Source organism: Sphaeramia orbicularis, chromosome 16 (assembly GCF_902148855.1).
Source record: "Sphaeramia orbicularis chromosome 16, fSphaOr1.1, whole genome shotgun sequence".
NCBI lineage: Eukaryota > Metazoa > Chordata > Actinopteri > Kurtiformes > Apogonidae > Sphaeramia > Sphaeramia orbicularis.
The window spans coordinates 37,414,647-37,439,040 of NC_043972.1; the positions used below are offsets into that span (position 1 = coordinate 37,414,647).

The window sequence follows — 24,394 nt, forward strand, 5'->3', positions numbered from 1 at the left end:
ATGGAACATTTACATACAGACACCCTGCCCTCTGCTTGAATTTTCTATTTCCCTCCTGTTTTGCTGTGTTTGCAGTGTTTCTTATGCTTCAGCTGTATATAGTCTCTAGAGTTTTATGGAGGTGTGGATGTGTTTTTAGAATGTAACCACAGTGACAGAATCAGGAAATAAGGTTTTATACTTCTATTTAACCACCTTCTTTTTCTTGCTATGCCGCTCGTTTTCCCCATTCCATGAGCCCCGCCTTCTCACACAAGTCACAAACGTTACATAGAGAAATGTTGTCAATTTTCCGAACTTAATCCTTGAGAGGGTCACAGGGGTGTTGGAGACAACCCTGGCTACCAATAGGCAAATTTGGGGTACACCCTGGATGTGTCATCGGTTCATTACATTACTTAACCTACTGAGGTGCATGTCTTTGGATGTTGGGAGGAAGCTGAAGTACCCTGAGGGGAACCCATGCCTCTTGCTGCGAGGCGACAGTACTAACCACTGCACCAATGCACTGTCCCCTTTGAATATCTTTGTCTCAAATGTATTTTATTACAAAATGTGTTGATTTTGTTTGATCAGCTGAAAGATGAGGTGTTTATTTATGGGTTGAGAAAAATCACCGCCTTCTTAAAATAAATAGAACCATCTTAGATTTGCTGGAAAATGTAGTCACAAAGCTGAAAGCAGGTTTTTTATGAGCTTATGAAAAGCTTTTAGCTAAACACAAACATGATGAGCTTATACAATATGAGACACTGACGTAAATTAAAGTAACATGAAACAGTAAAACACTGATAAGGATTACTTTAGTGCACAAGGACTGTTTACATTTCATAATTTAAGTACATTTTGCTGATAATGCTCACATACTTAAGTTTTGAATGCAGAACCTCAGATACATCACTCACCACTGTTTACATTTTGTCAGTCAAATGAAAGTGTCACTGTTGAAGAATCAAGCCAGCGGCAAACACAGTACATGCATATAGATGAAAAACTGAATAATCTGCTTATATCGACACATACTATACATCGCAGTGTATAAGCATCAACATTTAATGCAAAAAAGCCAAGTTCACAGAAATACTTGCATGATGATGTTCCTGTGGCGACACGAAGACATGTGCTGAGAAAGAAATAATAATGGCTAAGAGCTAAGGAGATAAAGGATAGAGGAAGACAGGAAGAGCAAATTGCACTGAGTAGAGCAAGATATGGGTTATTAAAAAGTATAGTGGGTACATGATGTTCTTTCAGAAGAAAGTTTTTAATCTTGCGTCAAAGGTCACCACTATGTCTCAACGACATTGTTATGGATGTAAATCTGTTAGCACAGGAAACCTGAGCACCTGACTTACCTCCTCTCCCTTCCTCCTCCCTCCCTCGATCTCCTTTGTACAGGTGGGCGTTCACCCTGATCATCATCTCCTCCTACACAGCCAACTTGGCAGCCTTTCTGACAGTCCAGAGGATGGAGGTTCCCATTGAGTCTCCGGATGACTTGGCTGACCAGACCAATATCGAGTACGGCACCATCCATGGAGGAAGCACCATGACCTTCTTTATGGTACAACCTGTCTCTGTGCTTGTGTTTTTAACTCATTCTACACGTGGTTTGCCTGCACAGGATTACATCTTTGAATTGTGTTTGTGTTGGCGGTTTGACTTATTCTAGACTGTTACAGCGAACTGGTTCATGTCGTGTTTTCAAGTTTCTGTGCATGTGCTAGTTTTTGTATCATGACTGCCTGGAGTGAATGGCTCTTCTCATATTTGCCACTATATCTCCTTCTTCTGTTGTCTTCTTTATGGATGTTTGTGTTAAGTGGCTGACTGCCTGTGTTTGCTTATGAAAGGGCTTCCAGCATCTGTGTCGACATCTGTATTTGAGCGCTTGTGTCTTTTTGCCTTTGTCTGTAGGTGTGTTTGCATGTCAGGGTATCTGCGTATGTAGGTGAGGGTATCAAAGCATCTGTTTGTGTTTACTTGTGTGCATGCATGGGAAATGGCTACATGCCAGTTCATGAGTGTGTTTGTTTTGCATTCTCTTGGTGTTTGTCCATGCTGAGGGTATAAGAGTGACTGGTCCATGTTTGCCTACATAAGCCCGTTTCAGCGCTACAGTACATTACCCCACTCAATGCCTAATCCAATCCACACACACATACAAAACACACCCACATTATTACACTCAGATACCAGAGTGTCTACTCTTTGCCTTTCATTTTGACACAAAATACACAGAGATGCAACATGTAATTGAACACCTAAACACTTAATCCTGTTTCAGAGCTTGATATATTTTACTAACTGCTGAACCACCTCCTGTGTGCTGATTTGCCTCCATCTGTATTAAAGATGATGCATCAGCTACGCCACAAGCAAATAATCTGTTCCCTTGATTCACCTCGCTTCTCCCCCCCTGCCTCTCTGCTATTTTCCTCTATTTGCCATTGATGTTTTGCTCTCCTTGTCATTTTTCACGCTGGCTTCTCTGTTCTACACGCGCCTCCTCCCCTGTTTATCGAAGATTCATCTCTCTTTCTCTCTGTCCTCCCTCTTTCTTTTTAATCGACCCGTATCTGATTTTAGCTTCAAAGACAGATGTAAAAGCTACAGAGGTCACACAGACAGACATTAGTAGTCAATGTTTAATAATTCAGTTTTGCTGCACATTCCCATTGTTGTGTTCCTGTTGCTCTGCAGAACTCGCGTTACCAGACCTACCAGCGGATGTGGAACTACATGAACTCCAAGCAGCCGAGTGTATTTGTGAAAAGCACAGAGGAGGGCATTGCACGTGTGCTCAACTCCAAGTATGCCTTTCTGATGGAGAGCACTATGAACGAATACCACCGTGGCCTCAACTGTAATCTCACGCAGATAGGAGGCCTGTTGGACACCAAGGGCTATGGCATTGGCATGCCACTGGGTAATAACACTACTTCATTCTTCATACATATTGTTTGCATGTATATGAGTTTAGTACTGAGTGCACTGAAGTCTTGCTTTGCTCTTGGCTCTTACTGTTTAGAGTAGTCTAAGATTACTATGAAGTGAAGAATAAAGGGGTAATTTTGTAGTTTGCACCCATGATTGATGATCATTACACACCAGCTACCATTAGTTTTTTGAGGCAACAGATCTAAGCATGTCTGACCATGGATCATTTGTTCAGTATTACCTTGAACCAAAAGGGAATGCTTGCAATGTAGCGAAGGATAAATTCAGCATTGTAATATGATAATCACCACTTTTACTTCCAACAGTTTTCATTGATTATTTCTTGTGTTATCACATGGCATTTACTTTGGCAATTACATGATATTACTACATTATTATGTATTACCACACTATTACCCAAACTATTGTCATGTAATTATGAAGTTATAAAGTGCTACTTGTATTTTATTTAAAGAACTTGGTAACACAAATTTTATAAACTGGCTGAATGAAATTTTAGCATATAAATTCATCAGCTGAAGGTGTCTGATTAAGTGTATTCAGTGTTAATTGGATAGAGATATTATCTTGTAATTCATTGTGACAGATTTTACTGTATTGACAGTTTTTAATTTCAGGCAAGCATGCATTGAGGCCACAAGGGATGTAACAAAGGCTTCTATTTTGTCCGATTAACACAGCATCTGTATTATGGAAGAGTTGTACAACAGCTTGTGGTGTAAGGAAAAAGAAACAAGATGTTGTAGTAATTAAGAGAAGTACATATTAAATTATGCATGTTTCTGAGCCCCACTTAAATTATTTCTCAACCAATTTAGAGAGCATCTGATGACTGGGGAAAACACAAACAAAACAACTGTTTTGGGGTGTTATTTAAGCTTTCAGATCACAGATCTCTTATTTTTTCCAGGTTTGCATTTAAGTCTTTAAAAGCCTTAACTTGTGTTGTAAAAATCAGCAAATTTGTGTTATAACAGGAGTATGGGTTGTTACAGTGGTCACCAGCCCTTCATTTTCACAGTAGTGGAAAGTAATACCACTGGAGAGGGTAATTAATCTAAATTATAGCACATAAAATTGTACCACAGGCAGCCGCAGAGGTAGAAGAAAATGATCACAAGGTTACACAAAATTTTCAATGTGAACGTTAAGACTGTGCTGCCGGGAATATAAATATGTTGTCTCTTCCTGTTATGATTAGAGGTGTCACACAGACTTATTCAGTTGATAAAATACAGTGCATTCACCTGTATAATGCAGACGGCTAAAAGCTGCTTTAAAATGACTTTTTCCATAATCTTGAAGCTCAAGGTTATGTAAAGGAAATGGACTCTAACCTAAAATAGTCAAGGACACATTCATTAGTCTGAGAGCTATTTACAGTTGAGTTGACTAAAGTAGGTCACCTATAGCCCCAGTAACCTCTTTGAGGAACATAGTGGGTATGAAATGTACTGGGCTGGTCTTATACGAGACACAGTGTCTAAACACCCTGGCGCAGATTGAACAAAGATTACTTTACATTGAAGGATGTTTATCTTGCATCTAAAACTCCAAACCTCATCTACAAAAGTGAATAAAATCTCATTAAGTGACAGTGGGAGAGGCAGAAATACCTGCATGAGATCAATTACATAAGCTGAATAGACACATGTGCAGGTTGGGGAGAGATTAGATCTGCAAAATGCCTTATACGTGGTTGATTTGTTTTTTATCTAAGGGATTAGCAGTTCAACTGGAAGTAATGAACACGCAGCTAATTGCTTTTCCGCACACATCCACCTCTTCTGAAGCTCCTTTTTTTGGTTAACACATAAGGACACTGTGAGACTAGAGGAGGAAGGAAAAGGAAAGGGGAGGAAAGTGATGTCTAATTGGCCGAATGTGTGGAGGAATAAAGAAAGCAAGAGAAAATGAAGCACGCTTTGGAATCAAGAGCAAAATTACAATGAGATTGAAAAAAGAGACATTTAGGTTTAAAAAATACTCATGCGTGTTCACTTGAATGTAACAGCACAAACAGGTTCAGGCTTAAACAGCTAAAAACATATCAAAATACATATAGTGCTGTTCCAAATTGTGTAATTCCCTCAGAGGCTCAGCATTGCAGTGGGGAATGTGCTATTTTCGACAAGGTTTTGCTCGGTGGCCAGTGATTTATAGCACCTCCCCTAGGGTAAGAGGTGGTCATCTAGGTGAATGGGCTCTTGAGATGTCCTCTTTTTACAGAGGTTTGTTTTGAGAGTCTGTATTTATATTTAAAAAAACAAGGTTAAAAACTCCAATGCCAGTATTTAAAGTGGAACCTGCTCATTGTAGGGTCTGCTGATTACGTAAAAAGCTTAATAACATGATAATAAGTATGGAAATATGTCATTCTGATGAACCCCTTCTTATATTTGTATGGTGTACAACTCGCCACCAGACAAAAGGAGTCGTCCATGATGTCTGACGATGAACAGATGTACCGCTGGCTCTGTCTGGCTGTAATCTCACTCTTTATCTTTAACTAATCCTCTCTTTATTCTCACAATAAGATCATTCGTAGCTCTCTCGAGGACTGCAAAGGCAATTCTTCGTCAGTGCCTCTGGTCCCTTTTTCTCTGTACACTTTTAGATTTGTGTGTTTTTCTTCTCTTCTCGAGTAAGCCCTCTCATGTCTTGTTGTTGCCTTCCCCTTTGTCTTTATTATTCTCTTCCACTCACTCTTATTCATTTTTTTATCATCTGTCAGGGTCTCCTTTCAGAGATGAGATCACGTTGGCAATCCTCCAGCTGCAGGAGAATAACAGGCTGGAGATCTTGAAGAGGAGATGGTGGGAGGGAGGCCAATGTCCCAAAGAGGAGGACCACCGTGCCAAGGGTCAGTGGACCGCAGCTGTCTGTCTCCTCTCCCTCTTTCTCGCTAATGTCCCCAGTAATAGTCTCCTCACACTCATATAGTCCAGCTAATAGCTAATGCCTAACTTAATGTCCTTGTGAAGGGCACTTAGCACAATCAACTTCCCCAAATGCTCTCTGTTTGTCTCAGGTGGTATGTAATGGGAATTTTAGTGGAGAGAGTACAGCGTTTTGTGTGTGCTTGTATTCAACTATACCTGTATAAATGAGAGACAATGAAAATTCCTGCTTTTTGTCTCCGCTGTCAGATGAAAATCAGTTTTAAAAATGGTTTCAGTAACAGTCTTTTCATCATCGTTGAGCTTCATCAGTGCACAGTATCTCAAGAGGCCAGAGAGACTTGGCATTCAAACAGTCACTTCATCATGGACCATTTACATTTTAAATCCAATTGAAAGAACACTCCAGTGATTTAATATTGCACAGAAGTTAGAGACAGTTAGAAAAGAGTTTTGTCAAAAAGGAATAGCCTGAAATGAACCTTAAAATACATGTTTTATGAGGGAGAAAATGCATTCTGTACAGATCAGATGAATCTAATTGCAGAAATGGTATGTTGTTGTCATAGTTGTGTTTATTATCACAAGATCATAAAAAATGTTGTGTTTTCATTATATTAGAATAAGCTGTTTATGTCTACAGTGGGATTGGGTCCCTTCCCTGTTTCTACAGCCTGTGGACAGATGAATTTGCTATCTGTTACAATTTTCAGTGAAACAAATCAAGCAATCATAACTATACAGCTGTGGCCAAAAGTTTTGTGACTTTTATTAATGTCCAATGCACTTAAAAAAATAATAATAATTTTAAAAATTTTTAAAAAAGCAGCAAAACTTGTGAAAACAAAATCTGTCTCTGCAAAATGTTTGGTAATGACAAACAAATGAAATTGAGTGTTATATCAGTCCACATGTTGCTTTGACACTGAACTGACATCCTTCACATTTGAAATTAGCTGTCTTCCACTTATTGCAAACTGACATCACTGATAAAATGAACAGCTATGTCAAAGTAATAAATATCTACCTAAATAAATGTGAATGACTGAATATTATATAATCATACTCGGGGTAACTAATCAATAATTGTGGCCTTAAACATTAAGCTAGCCATAAAGAAATCTAAGTTTTAAACATTTTGTACTCTGTGATAATGTCTGTCTTAAGAGAGGTCTCATCTTACATTGTCTCCGAACTGTTTACACTGTGCCAATGCTGGAGAAAGATGTGACACCATCCACTATCAGTCTGTAATAGGTTAAAAAAAAGCTCCCAGGGTTGTATGGTTTGTTTACATTTTTAAAAATATAACAAGTAAAAAAATCACATCCATATTGAGTGCAGGATTCAGTGACAGTCAGAGTGGACTTGTTTTAGTGCAATATGTACATGTAGAGAGGTGAGTCCTTGCATTAAAATGACTTAATCCCCCAAATAAAAGAATAATAAGAGCATATTTTTCCTTTTATGTTGCAGAAGCAGCTCAGACGTCGTTCTTTCATGTAGTGAGGGAGACTTTACAAGGGTTAGATGCAGATAGTGGGAAGGAGGAGAATGACGACTAAAGAAGGTGCCCAATGGCACGGTACATCCTGTAAATTACACTAGGAGGAGCCTAGACTATAAAAAGAAAGATAAAAGAAGACTTGTTCTCTGGTCGTACGGAGGACAGTATCAGTTGTCAATCTTTCAAAGAGAGCTAGAGGTTAAAATAAGACTCACTTCATTCTGGATCTCCAAGGAGTGCTTTGTACTCCTACTTGGCAGTATCACAGAAATGACACTGGTGTGAAAGAGTAAAACAAGCCAGTTGTGTCATCATATCCCCAACGTGGACTGGTGAAAAATGAAGGCTGATATTTTGAAGTGTTCGATTCTTGAAAGAGGAGAATAAACCTTGGGGTTTTCAGTTCATTCCAATATCCGCCCTCACTGCTAGATGCTAATAAATCCTACTTAATGCACTTCGAAACTCCAAAAACACTTCTGCTGTGTGATTTCCATCGTGCTCCCAAAAGCATAGACTCATTTGTTAAACCCTCCCGGACTAGGTCACACATACATCTTTCAAAATGCACTCAGGCTTCACATCCATCTGTTGATTATACAATTTTCTCAGACTTGACAAAATTCCGACAAACCCACTGGAGACATTATAACTTTTTGAAGAGCTGCATACTTCTTATGAGTGGTAAATCGATTCCAAAGTGTAGAGCTGATGTCTTTGTATTTGTCTCTTGCGTCTTCCCCTCAGGTCTGGGCATGGAGAACATAGGGGGCATCTTTGTGGTGCTGATCTGTGGCCTCATCATTGCTGTGTTTGTGGCAATTATGGAGTTTGTGTGGTCGACGCGCCGCTCGGCAGAGACCGATGAGGTATGCCCCCATACCTGCCCTCGCCGACCCCACAGACACACCCCAGTAGGTTCCCATGGCATCCCGCCAACCCTTTTGATTATGCTGTTGTGTATGTGTGTGTGTTTGTGTGTGAGTGAGTAGATTTATCTGCCTCCATTTGTACTCGTTTTGATTGTAAATGTATTGGTTTTCTGTGTTTTATGTGCATGTGAGATGAGAGGAATGTTAAAGTATGGGACACTGAACTGCTAAAGTGTCAAACAATGATAAAAAAACAAAGAGAGACTTGGATTTGACTTTGCATGTTCTGCCTGTTTGAAGTCATTGTGCCCCTTTAGTGTTTGTTGTTTTAACAGTATGGCAGTTAAGTGTAGTGTTTGTGAGCTAAACTTGATGGTACGGATAAGCAATATTGAGAAATGCCAATATTTGCTTGCATAAAGAAGTAGTGTGATCTTTTTCCTGGCATTAAATGTCATGATGTATCTTCTTTTACATGCCTCACATGTACGCTGGTATTCTTCGTTTCCATTCTTGGATTACTTCTCACCCATCTCACTGTGCGTGTCCCTCTATCTGTCTCTCTCTCTCTCTCTCTCACACACACATACACTTCCTGTCATTTTGCCATCAGTGTCTGTTCTCCAATAATGAGTACTGTTTTTGTTTATGTGAGCACATGAACTTTTATTATGATTTAAATGAGAATGTTGTTTGCGTGTAATGCACATGTTGATGCATTTTGTTGTCATGTGTTCAAGTTACAGTAATCTGTTGTTGGAATGATTAAAATGATTACAGGGTGTGTGTCTGGATGTGTGCTGAGGTGATATGTGTGTGTGTGTGGTTTTGTATATGTGCACCTGCAGGCCTGCCTGTCCGTTCATAGTACATAGTGCCATAATGAAGTGCCCATTAACTAAACAACATTTCAGTGTTTTGTGTGGTTGGATTGTAATAACTCTCTCTGCTCCTGGGATACTCTCCCATCTCTATCCATCTCCACATCCTCCCCCATCATCTTTCCATTTCTGTTCTCAATCCACCCCTCCATTTGTTGATCTGTGCCCTCCGCTTCTCCTGCGACTTTTTTCCTTTTCCATGCTTTACTGTGTCTGTTCCTCTGACTTGTTCCTGCCTTGTTCTTTTTTTGCATTTCCTTCCAATTTTGTTTTCCTTCCGCTCTCTCCTATTTATGTACTGCCTTACCTCTGTCTTGTTCTGCTGCCTGCCTACTTTGTCTGTGGCACCCTTCCTACCTTTGCCTTCTTCCCTTCCCTTTTCCTTTCCTTCCCTTTCGTATTCCCTTCTGTCCTCCTTCCTTCCCTCTTTTCTCTAGGTGTCTGTCTGTCAGGAGATGATCACAGAGTTCCGAAACGCCGTCTCCTGTAAGAAGAACTCCCGTCTGCGTCGTCGTCGGCCCCTCAGCAGCTCAGCCGCTCTGCGCCACCCCACCCGCATCGCTCTCGGGGCCCCTCGGCCCCTGCGTCTGGTCCGGGAGATGCGTCTCAGTAATGGCAAACTCTACAGTGGAGCTGGCCCACTAACGGGTGGCGCTGGAGGAAGTGGCAGTGCTGGGGGAACAGGTCCTTCTGACCTTGGCCCCGGGCCCCAGCGAATCCTAGATGACCCTCTGGGAGCAAATACCACCCCTCCTCCACCGGCCCCCACACCTGTGATGCTACCTGCCCGCAGCTGCACCCACGTGAGGATCTGTCAGGAGTGCCGGAGGATTCAGAACCTGAGGTCAGGCAGCAGTATAGGATCAACCTCGACGAGAATACCCCCCTCATCGGCACCCCTGCCCAGGCTGCCCCCCCCACCTCCCCCATCCTCATCCAACACAGACAGTGAAGGTGGAGGGGGGCCCAGCCCAAGGCGGCTCCACCACAGCCCCCCGCCGCATACTGCGCGACCCATCCCACCTCCACAGAGCAGCAACACCACAGACCTACTGGGGGACCAGGACTGAGACCAGACGCAGTCAGTGGGTGAGGGCTGTAGGGGGGCCACAGACGTGACTGACGGATATTTGTGCTGCTTAGAGAAACAGTGTTGGTTTCTGCAGGTGACATTCGTTGACAAACAGAAGAAGGGAAGAGGAGGGGAGATGGTTTTGAGATTTTGGTGATGATAAACCTTAAAAAGAAGATAAAACTGGTAAAACTGAGCACCAGTTCTCAAGGCTGATAAATAGAACTGGTCCCATGTGTGTCATGAGATGGTCATCAGTTAATCTCCTGTAATCTGCTCCAGAGAACAGATCAGTGTGGACAGATCTGAGTAGAAATGACCAGAGGATGGCTTTCATCAACCTTCCTTCCTTTACCCTCCTCGCTGCCCTCTCAGCTCACCCATAGATTCGAGGGCCCTGGTTTTCTTCCACAGACATTCCCTGGAAGCAAACTATCCCTCTAGTAAAATGAAGCCTTGTTGGAGGACATACTGTATCTGTATGTGATTTAAAACAGCAACTAAAAGACTTCCAGAGAATTATTTCCTGTTGTTTTATTTTTTGTTGTCTTTCTCGTTTTGTTACCATTGTTCTAAGTGGGAATTACAGAGTTAAATACAGACTATTTGTGACAATATGGTGGATTATAACATACTAAGAAACTTGACTAATTGTGTTCAAGTGTTTTGTGTCCCTCCCTGTTTCCCAGAGCTGCTTTTTGGATGGCATTGGTGATGAAACAGCTGTAAGACGGCATTAAGCAAACAGTAGCAGATGATACCGTTGGCCCGCCTTTCTTTAACAATGTGTGTGAGTGTGATGTAAAGATTTGTGCTTCCCATACGTCTGTCCCTAAGTCCCTGTAGTAAGGAAATTCATTTACCCAGCAACAGCACCCTTCTACCACCATAAGATAACCAGACAACTACAAAAAGGGAAGACAGAGAGAGAGCAAGAGGCTTTGAGATGTGAAACTAATGTCCCTCGTTATCCTGGGTAACACTTGCCAAGAATTTACTTCTTTTTCACCTCTGTTCACACAGCGTAGAAGAGATAGAGACGGCGTGAGGAAGAGCCAGAAACAGAGGCGAGATAGAGAAGAACATATAAAGATGAGCTACAATACGGCAAAGTTTGAAAAAGGACAGTGCTGAATGTGAATGAGAAATCCTTCGCTGAACTACTTCCATTAGATCTGTCCTGTTTTGCTAATTCTGGGCATCTTTTTAGGGGCTTGTTAAAGCGCCAGCAGGCTATAGCTGCAGCTTCTTCCTTTCTCACTGTTTAACAGACAGACTTGGCCGTCCACAGCAGATCCTCGTGCCAGAGTGATAGACTCAACACAGCCTTGTCAATACTGTCTCAAGCTTTTGATCGCCTAATTACTCCCCTCGGTGTTGGGGACTCATTCAGGAGGGGGGACGAACACAGGAAAATACGCTGATAAATAGAGTGAAAAGAATTACATGATTCTTTTTTTTTTCTCACTCTGACTCTTAAATCTGGTCTTAATTATGTTGTTAATGTTACAGCCTTATGATCTCAACTACAGTGCTTCAAGGAGTGCACTGGTGGATTTGTTTGTTGTTCAGCCTGTCATCTCCAAATTATCTAATGATTCAGTGCAGATTTATGTCATCAGTGTGACAACAAAAAGCAGGAGCTGACTGCTATAGACAGACTGCAGTAATCTGAAAATGCTAAGACGGACTAACATAGTCTTTTCCTGAGATTTGTTGACAATATCCCCAACCTTATCCCATAAATCCTCCCCTTTATGACTTACAGTCAAGGGAAAACAGTGAATGTACTAAGGCCTACCAGTTACTATATCTTGGACCATCAGCTATAGTGAACAGATGAGTGATTTTTAGTCCACATGGAGGTCAGTGCTTGATTCAGTCCTTGTTTTAGGGTCACAAGTAAAAGAAATCGGTGCTTGAATGGAGGTTTATGCCTAATGTCCGACTAAGGTGATGTGTTTACTGCGGCATGATGTCCTCTTTAATGTCCTCATGATTGATTTTCTGTTGGTGATTGACTTAATTTTTTTTTTTTCAAACAAATACCCAGTCACTTCCCAAAAATAATCACAGTGGGCTGAAAAACTATTTATTGAAAAAGGAAGCAATTCACCACACACCCTTAGTTATAGTTAGTGCACTCAGAGGAGTTACAGAAATATTGTGGTCTGTGTGGTTGAATAATCCAAGACTTGAGCTCAGCAGTTTTCTCTGCACAATGAACTTCCCGACCTGGGCAGTGTTAAATTATAGTTGGTTGGTTTGAGTCTCTGGGCAGATTTTATTCTATCCTTAAACTCAGTGAAGGCTGATGCTCATTTGCAGTTCTGTCCAGACGTAAAGACATAAAACAAAGAGAAAAAAATAGATTGTAGAAAAACTATGCAAAATTCAATTACATGTATAGACAGGATGAGTAGTCTTTGAGCACAGAATCCCAGAAGTTTTAAGGTTTTGTAAAAAGTTTCAGCTGGATGAAGAATAGTTCAATAAAAACACAACAGCCACACGTCAAGTAGGGTTTTCTATTTTCCAGAGGACTATTGTAACAAGAAGGTGATACTGTATTAATGTAGAGCTTTTCAGCAGCTTATGCTCCCTTCTTAAAAACGAGGCTTATCAATAAGACATTTTTTTCCTTTTCCCAACAGTTTTCTAACTCCTATCTGTACCTTTATCCTTCTTTCTGAAAGTAGCCTTTACTTATCACCTAAGCTAAGTTCCTTTAAGATTCATCAGTTCACATTTCCCCTAACAGCAGGAGTCGCCGTTGTACTGCAGCAACGTCTTTATCCCTTATCAACTTATCACTCATGCATATTCAGCACTTATATGAACTGTGTTATCGTGCAAAAATTACAGTCCTTTACAAATCCCTCAAAAAGCAGTCATTGTTCTCTCCGATTTGGGCAACAATAGCAGAGTCGAGGTTAACGCTGTGGTGAAGTCCGATGCAAAATCCTGCCATTTGCAGTGAAAAAGATGTGTTCATGCTGATGTGCCCCAGATAATGAATGATAACATTGTTTGCACACGTTATACTGTTTGCTAAATGACTGCTGTCAGCAGGATTTGATGTGTCTCTGTCTCTGTTTACTTCTGTCTTTGTGTTCAGAATGCTGACAAGGCAACACGAGTCGAACCTCTCTACACATTAGTCACACTCAAGATAAAAAATACACTCACACGCTTCTTCATTTCCAACTCCCTTCATGTCAGAATACGGTAACCGGACTGGTTGTGTTTATTTCCCAATTTGTCTTCACAATCTGCATTCCTTGTTATTTTTCGTTCATCCTGTATATGAACACACACACATGTAAAAGCACCACAGAGCCATTAATGTGGATATTAACAGCTTTAAACCATCAGCTGACAGCATTCATTAGCTGCACGTCATTTATGTGGAAAGATGAGAAAAGATTACACACTGAAAACCCAAAACATCTCTAGAATGGGTCTCGAACGAGAAGGGAGGGTCACAAAACAAATCCAATGGGGTGTCGAGAGCAGTCACTCCACAAAAACAAACCTTTTTGTTTACTTTTATGTTCTTTTCTTTGGTATTTTTTCATATTTCTATACTAGTGCTAAATGGATTATTAAAACGGATGATGAATATTATGATTAAATTGTTATTATTCCTATTGAAGAGCAAGAGGTTCTATAGTGTGCTTGTGGGTGAAGGGGAGGATGGGAGGTGAGGGGACAAAGGTGCAATGATGTTCTTCAGAGAGACCACCCTGTTGTTCAAACCTATAGACACACAATCTTCTTTTGGAATAAAAAAAAAAAATACACAAACAGTCCTTTAGAGACACATTTGTGCTTTTTAAATGTACTCTTGGTGTTTGCGATAACATGAAACACTTCTCTTTGTCTTATCTTTACTTATTTCCTGCTGTGACCGCACTATAACCAAAGATTGCAAATGGTTGTGACAGTATAGGAGCAACTGTTACTGAGCAAATGTAGCCGCGAACAAGACTGGAGACATGAGGTAATAGTATATACAGTCACGCTTGTTGTGCTGCTTTAAATGGACACAATTGCACCACAATGATTGCAGTTAGTTTAGTTAAAAATGACATTCAGTATAAAATATATACTGTAACAACAAAACAAGTAAATATATAATATATTCATGAAGCAAAAAAACAGATTACATTCTCAGTCTCACACCTACTGTGACAGGAAATGCTGGCAGAAAAACAAAACAACTTTGCAAACCGTACATTGTCACCTCTACTCATGAAGTATGTTTCAGTGCAACACCTTTGTACACTGTGAGAATGTAGAGGAAGAAGGAGAAACTGAACCTCTGCATTTACAGTAGTGGAAAAAATTATTAGACCATCCTTGTTTTCTTCAGTTTCTTGTTCATTTTAATGCCTGATACAACTAAAGGTACATTTGTTTGGACAAATCTAATGATAACAAAAATAGCTCATAAGAGTCTAATTTCAGAGCTGATATCATGTTTTCTTGATAATAACCAAAATCACTTCAGTTCTTCCATCAATATCTGTGGCATTGTACTACCAAAAACAGTGCTTTTAGGCATTCCATGTTTTCTTTTCTTTTCTGTTTTAGTCACATGATGCACACAGGAGTTAGTACCTGATTGCATAACCATTGTTTTTGATGACTTTTGATGGTCTAATAATTTTTTCTGTGACTGTAATCCACTGAACATGCAGGAACTGACAACCTTTGAGGCTATGAAAAACAAACCCAAAGCAGAAATGACACATCGGAAGATCCAAATGTGCCACTGGAGTGCATACAGAGATGCATGTTATGATAGAATAATGGATTTTAATTCAAAGCTGATTCACACAAGTTAACATAAACTGGCAGAAACAGGAAACAGTCATAAAGTGCATGAAATATACCTGTTCTTTTTTTTTTGTTAGCTGCTTACACTTGTAGAATCTGTCTGTGTCAGAACTCCACACACAAGCCAAATAATACACAACGCAGCGAAAGCTCTTCGATCAAAACCTAACAAGCTTTTTTCAAGCAGGTAACAAAATGATCCACATCTGAATGACTCTGAAAGCAACAATAGCGCATTCATGTACTTTATACAAAACGCTGCTGTCTTCAGTGCTTTGTATACTTTCTTAATTTTCTCACACAGGCGTCTGTGAAACAATGTTCCAGTACGGTAAATCTAATCACATTTCACTGAACACAAAAATAGGAAGGTTTCACAAAAACACAGGGCTGCAGAGGCATGTTTTTACATTGATGCAGGGTTTTTTTGCTACAACAGCAACATAAAGAAAAAGAATAGTCAATGGAGTATGGTAGTGAAACTCATGAAAGGTAAGAGATTGATTTTAAAGGATTAATTGTCGCATGTCTGCCCTGGATACACATCAGAGAAAATCTAAGCCTGGTATAGTCTTTGTTATCTTCATCTTCTTCTTCCTCCATTCTCTCTTCCTCTTCCTCTCGTTCTCACTTCCTATTCTTGTGAAACAGCTGATTTCACCTGATACTTTGGTCTAAGCGGTAATTTGTTGTCATATAAGAAAAATAGCAAAAAACAGAAATTTGACCCAAACAAATTGACACATAAACAAAAAACAGAACATACAGGAAGAAAGAAAAATGAAGTGGAGCTGTCATTTTTGTGTCTCTGTACAGATCTGCTTTTGTTATGCTGTTTTCATCCTGTGCCTGTACTTAAGTGGAATTCACCACAATGTACACGAGTTATGAATAAGACTAAAAACGGAGCGGACTTTGCGGTTAAGTGCAGTAAGTTCCTCAACTAATTCATTATTATTACACGTCTGTCCTTTGATGATTGTTCCCATTTGATTAATCAGAATAGTTTAGCATTTTTATGTTCCTTAATTTCATTTCCCCCTTAAATGGTTGCTTTGTAAAGAGCCCAAAAAAGGTCACACTCCCACAGATCGGCCATAACAGTATGACCGCAGACAGATGAAGTGGTCATACTGTTGATTATTTTATTACACTGGCACATGTCAGTGGGTGGCAAGTGGATATTTAGCTGTCAAAGTTGATGCATTGGAAACAGGAAAACAGGCCTTTGAGTGACTTTGACAACATCCGAACTGTGATGACTAAATGACTGCATCTCCCAAACTGCTGCTAATGGGTCAGTGCTAGACACCACAGCCCACCTTCAAAGGTCCATGCCTCGGGTTGGTGCTGTTTTTGTTGTCAAAAGGGGGGGACATACACAGTATTATGTATTATGGTGTGATGCCCCCACAGATGCTCAACTGGGTCGAGATCTGGCCATCCTTTGGTTGGCCGCTGCAGACCAGGGCCACCCAAGTCCCAGTCCCAAGACCCAGTCATTAGAGCATCACAATTTGGTTCTTTTCAAAGTCACTCAGATCATTTTGCTGCTTCCAACACATCAACCTCAAGGGCTAAATATTCACTTGTTTCCTCATATATTCCACCCACTGACAGGTACCACTCCAACAAAATGATCCACTTCACCCGTTAGTGGTCATAATGTTATGACTGATCGGTGTATATAAATATCTCATGTAGGTTTCCAAACTTTAACCCATAAAGACCCAAACATCCATCAGCGACCAAAAACATCTACTGATCTAAAATGTTAAATACCTGTTGATCCTCTAATCCTATCAATACATGTGAATAATTGGTGTAAAATGCTGTTAGTCGTCTTTTCATGTTCATCAGATATGACCCATTTGGATGTTCAGAGGCTCCGTAGTGCAGTGTTTCCCAACCGTTTTGTGCCACGGCACATATTTTACATTAGAAAAATCACAAGGCACACCACCTGATAAAAATGTCACAAAAAGTATATTTATTGAAATATAATGCAAATCTAGTCTCAATTTACTTCCTCAGTGTGAAACCTGGGCCTGTTGAACACAAAACTGACATTCTTGAAGGAATTCATATAACAGAGGCATATGCCCCCCCAACCTGATCCGCAGGTCTGCGTAACACTAGTGTGGGTGGGTTTATCAACAGAACACACAGCATTGGGGCTGGTTCACCTTCATTTTCACTTTGCAAAGGGAAACTGTTGTTGTAGAGTGGATCACTGGCGCGTGCAGTCGTACGTACCTATATCACGCCACTTTCTTACAGTACCAATCAGGTGAAATTAGATAATCTTCCACGACACACCTGATGATTTCTCACGGCACACTTATGTGCCTCAGCACACTGGTTAGGAAACACTGCCGTAGTGAATGTGGCAACACCGTCATGTTCTACAACATTAAGTCACCAGTAAAACCCATGGAGTTGGATCAATGACAAGGGATGGAGACACTTGGTTTATGTTCAAGTAATGATAGATTTTACTGAAAAAGTCACTTTTTCTTCAGTTTTCTTTGTTTCTGATATATTAACCCTTAAGTTTACACTGCACTTTAATGAACATCTATATGATCTGTGAATTAAATATAGGTAAATGCATAACGTTCACTTTAAAAAGCAAACTGCAGTGGATGATATTAGAATAAATGCTTATAAATCCCTTAAGAAAGGTTAAATATAATGTAATAAGAAAATATGTGATTTTTCACTTAAAAATGCAAAATACAGATGATAATTTAATGATAAATGGTGAGAAATCACTTTAGAAAGGTTAAATAAGTGTAACGGCAACTTATCTGATGTAAGCAGATGTTTTAAGAAAGGGACAGGCATTATACGTTTTCTTCATCATGCTCCTTTCCAGTCATTTGTTTTTTAATTTTATTTTTATTTATTTATTTATTTACTTATTTATTTATTTGCACACAACAACAAATCAAACATTAGGACAAGCAAAGACACAGGCTGTGCTGGTGAGAACAGAAAACCCCATGGGGCTTATAAAATTAATCTCACCTCATTACAACATTAGCATAAAGAAAGACAATAAAAATAAAACAAGTACAACAAAAACATAAACAAAGGATAAAAGAACGAGTATATGTAAATGCGTGTAAGGGTGGGAGAGTGTATGTATGAGGAATATTTAAATTTGTTTAATCAGAAATGTCCTAAGCCTATACTTAAAATGACTGAGATGTGATTTGAATATAACTGTTCCATCGCTGAGCCCCCTGAACCTCAGACAGAACTGACCTCATCCAGGGCGGACCATTGATAGATGCAGCCAGTTTAGTTTGGAATGAATAAATAAATTACAAATGAGAAATAGAGAAAAAAAATATCATTTGGGAAGTGCCACAAAAGAAGCACTGGATCTTTATGGGTCAATAACATTTTTTTTTTTTTTTTTTTTGGTGCTACAATCCAAGTTGCCGTAGCTTGCACTGTAATCACATGACATGCAGAAGGACACACTGATGGCTTGGCTACACTAATGCAGTAGAGTAAGGTCACTTTACAGTTACAGGTGGGTGTTATCATATTGAGCTATGATATGAGCAACCTCGACTCCTCAGTCCACACTGGCAGGGTCTAAATGTTTACTGGATGACATGTTGGGAATGGGTTATTGACAGAAAACACTGTAGGAGGCTGTCACTGTGCAGCACCTCATCCAACAGCTTACTGTCACTGTCAAAATGTGAAGAGAATCTGACTAAATGTTCAGAAAATGGTAACATTTTGGTGCCAACTTAACCTCAGCAGCTTTGCAGCAGCTATCTTTGTCCTTATCAAATACCAGAAGTGGAATGACAACACTTGAACATGCATCTCCTCACTGTCTTACTGTTGCTGCCGTAAAAATATGACTTCGGAGTATGTGATATCTTCAGTCTTTGAGTGTTTGTATCTGGATGAAGCAGTTTCACCTCTGGATGGTTTAGTCGTGACTTCAGAATAGACCACATCCTTAAGCAAGAATGAGAGACAGTTTATTGATGCAGATCTAGTATTTGTTCAGTCTTGTCATCACATTATTGAATATTATTTCTCTTGTTCTCTTTCATCATTTCAGAATTTCCGGACTGAAACGTCTTCTAATGAGAGATAATGTCTAATGCTGACTCACCTGTTCTGTTTTAATCACAGACGGTCGGGCCACATCTGTCACTGGACCATTTGTATCTAAAGGACAGACATGTTTTACTCAAAGGAACTGAAACTATTGATCGAGATGAATGCAGTGGTCACAGAAAAAGAAAAAAGAACTTAGTTTAGTTTTTACCAGTGTGGATGAGGTTAACTGACGAATCACACCTGCACCAGATCAGAAATACTCACATTAGTTTCACATGAACTGTCAATCTATCTATCTATCTATCTATCTATCTATCTATCTATCTATCTATCTATCTATCTATCTATCTATCTATCTATCTATCTATCTATCTATCTATCTATCTATCTATCTATCTATCTATCTATCTATCTATCTATCTATCTATCTATCTATCTGTCTGTGTAAAGCTTATCATCTGCAGTACTACCATAAATGATAGTATAAATTGAGGATGAAATATTTAATTATAACTTTCTGTTGAATCACAAACTGGTAAGTGATGACTTTTTACAGCTCCTTAAGATGATGATGACACACAAACCGTTTGATGAAGATGAGGTAAGTTGTGGCTGCTATGATCAATAACATCAGCATGACTATGATCACTACAGCAGCAATCACACCCACTGACAACGGCATCTGTTCTGAGAGAAGAAACATTACAACAGTTAAACAAGTGTAGACATGATTTATTGTAAAATACCATTTTCTGGTTTTTTATATATCATATTCCAGTATTCCAGAGACTTATGTCACATTTATTTTATGATGGTATACAGTTCGGTCTTTTATCCAGAAATTCTGTCATCTTTTATTAAAATACTTTTTTGATTTGTAGTGTTTTGCTTATTTTGAATGTTGTCCTTCTTAGTCATATTTTCTTGGATGAAGTTGTCATACAGGAGGAAAGAAACTAGAAATTATTCAAATTTAAGAAGCTGGAATCAGACAATGTCGATTTATATCATTTTTTTTACATTATCAGAATAATTAGAGATTCATTTAATAGATGACAACTGATCCATTAACCATCACAGACCATAACAGCCACTGGTGACCAAAAGCATCTACTGATATAAAATGATTATTAACTGTTAAAACACTAATCCTATCAATGCACTTTAATAATTCAGGTAAATTGTGGTTTCTCAGCTTTTCAGTTGAATCAGATATGACCCATTTGAACATTCAGAGACTCCGTGAACATGGAAACACAGTCATCTTCTACAGTGTTGATTTACTAGTAAAAACCATGTAGTTTGTTAAATGACATTGGTTATAGATGCTGTTTTTTTTTTTTTTTTTTTTTGTTTAATTAATTACATATTTTTTTCTGATAATTCACTTTTTCTTTAGTTTTTCTCTGTTCTGAAGTCATAACCTTTGAATTTACTCAGAGCTTTTGTGAACATCTACATAATCAGTAAATTAAATAAAGGAAAATACCTAATTTTCCCTGAAAAATGCAAAAAAAAAAAAAAAAACCCAATAAAACAGAGGAAAATGTTATACCAAGTGGTGATAAATTACTTAGGAAAGATTAACTATAGAGGAAAAATCATTTGGAGGCAGCCACAAAGCACTTCTAGGTCTTTAAGGGTTAATAGTAGAACTGTTGCAGTTATAAACAGACTTTATAAAATACTTCACTTACCTTTAACAATAAGCTTGGTAGTTCCTTCAAATGCGCCACTGGGGAACGCTGAGATGCTACAGCGGTACAAACCTGCATCTGTCATATTCACATCTTTAATGATGAGGGAAAGTCCTTCAATCCCTACCTTCTCCTCCACATAAGGTTTATGGATGCTTGGTCCTAAAATCGTATTATACACAATAATAACATTTTCCTTTCCGTTTGGTTGCAGCAGAGCCCACTGAACCTGAGTAATATTTGCTACTTGTGGTCCTTGGATGAACTCGCAGTGTAAGGTGACATCGTGCCCGAGGTATCCAGTCACTTCAGGCCACACTTTGACTTCCTGTGCCTTGATAACTGCCAACAGAAGAAGACATGTTGGCAGGACGAAGAGAAGGCAGACAGAGAGACAGGAATGGAAATGAGCTGTGTCTTTCTGAACTCTGTTTTGTATGGGACTTGATGGGTTTTTTTGTTTTGTTTTTTTTGTTCACATATGGTATCAGCAGCTATGAAATTATGCTTCAATAGTCTTTTACTGTAATTATAAAAACTATTCACTTATTCATAAATTTAAAACAATATGTCTTTTCTTTCAAGTATGAACTATATAAATACATATAAGGTCATATCATCTATATTTATTAACTTTTTTGTGTTTTGTGCACAAAATTTCAGTTCAGTTCACATTTATTTACAAATTATTTAAAATACATATGCAACTTGTATTCATAATTTAAAGCAGGGGTCTCAAACTCATTTTCTTTCAGGGGCCACCTTCAAAACCGATTTGATCTCCAGTGGGCCAGACCAGTAAAATAATAGCATAATAATTTATACATAATGACAATTCCAAATTTTTTTCTGTGTTTTACAGCTGACAAAAATTTATTTTTTATTAAAAAATTTTTGCCCCCCCCCCATTAAATGATGAAAATACTTACTTTTATAACAAAAAAGATGTGAATAACCTGAAAAAACTGACATTTCTTAAGAACAATAAGTGCAATTTTAACAATATTATGCCTCAACTTATCATTTATGCACACGCATTATGGATTGGATCTACAAAGACACTAAACATTTAGTAACAGGCAGAAAATTGTTAAAATTGTGCTGAATTTTCTTTAGACATTTCAGGTTGTTCATATTTGTTCAGGTTATTCAGGTTTTATTGTTACAGGATAGTTTGTAAATGTTAATATTTTCATAATTTAATGTTATTTTTTGCACTAAAACCAAGACAAATATTTGAAGTTGTCATTATTTATAGGCATAGTGTAATGTTTTTTTCACATCAAACCAAGGAGAAAATCTGGAGTCATTATTTCTTGTAGGTTTTTATGCTGTTATTATTTTACTGTAGATCATATTGGGCTGTATGTGGAACCTGAACTAAAATGAGTTCCACAGCCTTGACTGTGGAATTTCTGCACTTTACAAATTCATCCCATGGGCTGCATTTGAACCTTTGGCGGGCCGCATTTGGCCCCTGGGCCACATGTTTGAGACCCCTGATTTAAAGCAAGACATGATTTTGTGAAAAGGGTAACCCCAGAAATTATCCATAGCTTATAAACGGGGGCCCAAGACATTAAGCAAACAGTACAATTGATTATGAAGACAATCCCTATTTCTACCTAAGCTAAAACCTAACCCTTGCTCTAAAACAACCTAATAAATATATACAATAAATAAATACAGACAGTATAGAATTGAGACAGTATCAACACATCAACACACCAGGCACATGAGGCGGGAATACAATGACACAATAAATGTGCTTCTATGGTAACGAACATGTTCAGTGTTAAAAATAAGTGTCTTACCTGAGAGTAATGTGATGTAAATCCATTGCAACAATATGAAAGTTGATGTGCCTCCAGTTTCCATTGTTCACGACCCAATGATGTGGATAAAACCAATAGTCTGTGAAAATTAATGTTTCCTCCAGGGAGTCACCTTTAGTCCAAAGTGAGTCAACACTGAAGAAACATGCAGTTTGGAAACAAGAAAAAAATATGATGACAGCATGATGCAAACACTACAGACAAGTGTTTGCAAAGAGGAACAACCTTGATGGTAGATGCTCCATTTCTGTCTGACAAAACACAATGTTGTTCTATATTTGTTCCTGAAACTTCAAGCTACGTATTTGGAAGATTTCAAAATAGGAAGGATACTCTTTAACTCACCAGAATTTAGAGGATGTGTGAAGCATTTCATGTTTGGAAATGACCTGAAATTAAGTTATAAATTCTAGCACATCTTAAAGGGCAATGGTTCCCCTTCTCAGAGTCTGGAATTAAAAAGTCAGTAGTCATTAATGAGAATACTTTCCTGTGACTAATCGCTCTACTCTGTCTTCAAACTGTGTAAACCAGCAGAACAGTGACCTCCTGTGGGCAAATTATGATAATGTATGAGGAATCCTTCAAAAGCTGCATCACTGTAATTATTATTGATGATTAGTGTTATTGAAATCATTAGGAATCAAAGTGTTCATGTCTGGAAATGACACGAATCCCTTTGCTGACAGGTCGTCTGGGGGATCATCACAGTTACCAGTAAATCTGGTCGGTCAACAGCTCGTCTCTGATGCTCAGTGTGGTTTGTGGACATCTTTGTGTGATCCTCCTGGTTGTGGGTGTGTGTTTAGCTGCTTAGATTTGTGGTCTGGGTCAGCTTGGTGAAATCATGAAATCTACTGTAAAGTCAAATGTTTCAGCAGCTGTGAGGACAGAAGGAGATACTTTTGATGGTTATAGGTTTGCACTGTATTTAACGAACTGCAGCATGCATACGGTATGTGTAGCTGTATTGTGCAAAAGTCTACCATCCACCATCCACTAGGCCATGGGTGTGAAACACATTTCAGTTCAGGGGCCAAATTCAGCCAAATTTGGTCTCAAGTTGGCCGGACCAGTAAAATAATAACATAATTATATATAAATAATGTCAACTCCAAATTTTCCTTACATGATGAAAGCATTTACATCTGTAAACTATTTTTAAAACAATGTGTATAACATGAGCAACCTAAAATTTAAGAAAAAAAAAAAAAGTGCAATTTTAACAATATTATGCTTCAGTTTATCATTTACACATGTTCATTACAACTTACAAAGTGGCTCTACAAATACACAAAACATTTAATAGCAGGCAGAATATTGTTAAAATTGCACTTACTTCTCTTGAGACATTTCAGGTTGTTCATATTTATTTAGGTTATTTTCGTTTTTTGTGAAATGATAGGGGTTTTTCTAGTTTAAATACAAGAAAATTACATGAAAATGTTTACGTTTACAAAAAGAAGAAGTTTGGAGTTATGAATATTTATAGGTTATGATAATAATATTTTACTGATTTGTATGTGGAACCTGAACTACAATTTTTGTGAATATCTTAAGTGTAATTTTTGCATTTCACAAATTCATCCCATGGGCTGGATTAGAACCTTTGGCGGGCCGCATTTGTGCCCTGGGCCACATGTTTGACACACCTGCACTATAGGCCATCATCAGACTTGTAGTTTCTAAATCCAAACAAATGTCACACTAATTCCTTTACCCATAGAAAACA

The 24,394-nt window shown here is 38.7% G+C and overlaps 2 protein-coding genes across 3 annotated transcripts in view; one reads left to right on the forward strand and one right to left on the reverse strand.

The window, feature by feature from the left end:
* The window catches only part of grik5 (glutamate receptor, ionotropic, kainate 5), a 95,955-nt gene extending 83,408 nt beyond the window's left edge, over positions 1-12,547 (forward strand). Inside the window, exons 18-22 of one of the 2 annotated variants that reach the window (XM_030158749.1) lie at positions 1,399-1,564; positions 2,704-2,929; positions 5,696-5,824; positions 8,116-8,282; positions 9,559-12,547. In XM_030158749.1, coding sequence (XP_030014609.1) covers positions 1,399-1,564; positions 2,704-2,929; positions 5,696-5,824; positions 8,116-8,282; positions 9,559-10,191 — 1,321 coding nt within the window. In that variant the 3' untranslated portion in view covers positions 10,192-12,547. The remainder of the gene's footprint in view (positions 1-1,398; positions 1,565-2,703; positions 2,930-5,695; positions 5,825-8,115; positions 8,283-9,558) is intronic. The other variant, XM_030158750.1, reaches the window with a different exon arrangement.
* A 5,898-nt stretch (positions 12,548-18,445) lies between these two features.
* On the reverse strand, positions 18,446-23,125 carry LOC115436062 (CXADR-like membrane protein). Its single transcript, XM_030158776.1, has 7 exons — positions 23,008-23,125; positions 22,642-22,797; positions 20,828-21,169; positions 19,715-19,817; positions 19,339-19,370; positions 19,183-19,238; positions 18,446-19,022 (listed from the first exon to the last, which is right to left on the reverse strand). The coding sequence occupies exons 2-7, from the start codon at positions 22,703-22,705 to the stop codon at positions 18,897-18,899; spliced, it is 723 nt and encodes a 240-aa protein (XP_030014636.1). The 5' UTR covers positions 22,706-22,797; positions 23,008-23,125; the 3' UTR covers positions 18,446-18,896.
* Between the last annotated feature and the right edge of the window lie 1,269 nt (positions 23,126-24,394).

Excerpts from the sequence above, each read along its gene's own strand:
- LOC115436062 (XM_030158776.1), bottom strand. The coding sequence starts at position 22,705 with ATGGAAACTGGAGGCACATCAACTTTCATATTGTTGCAATGGATTTAC. Across the intron at positions 21,170-22,641 it reads TTACATCACATTACTCTCAG|TTATCAAGGCACAGGAAGTC; the intron begins GTAAGACACTTA and ends TTCTGTTGGCAG. Across the intron at positions 19,818-20,827 it reads TACCAAGCTTATTGTTAAAG|AACAGATGCCGTTGTCAGTG; the intron begins GTAAGTGAAGTA and ends TTCTTCTCTCAG.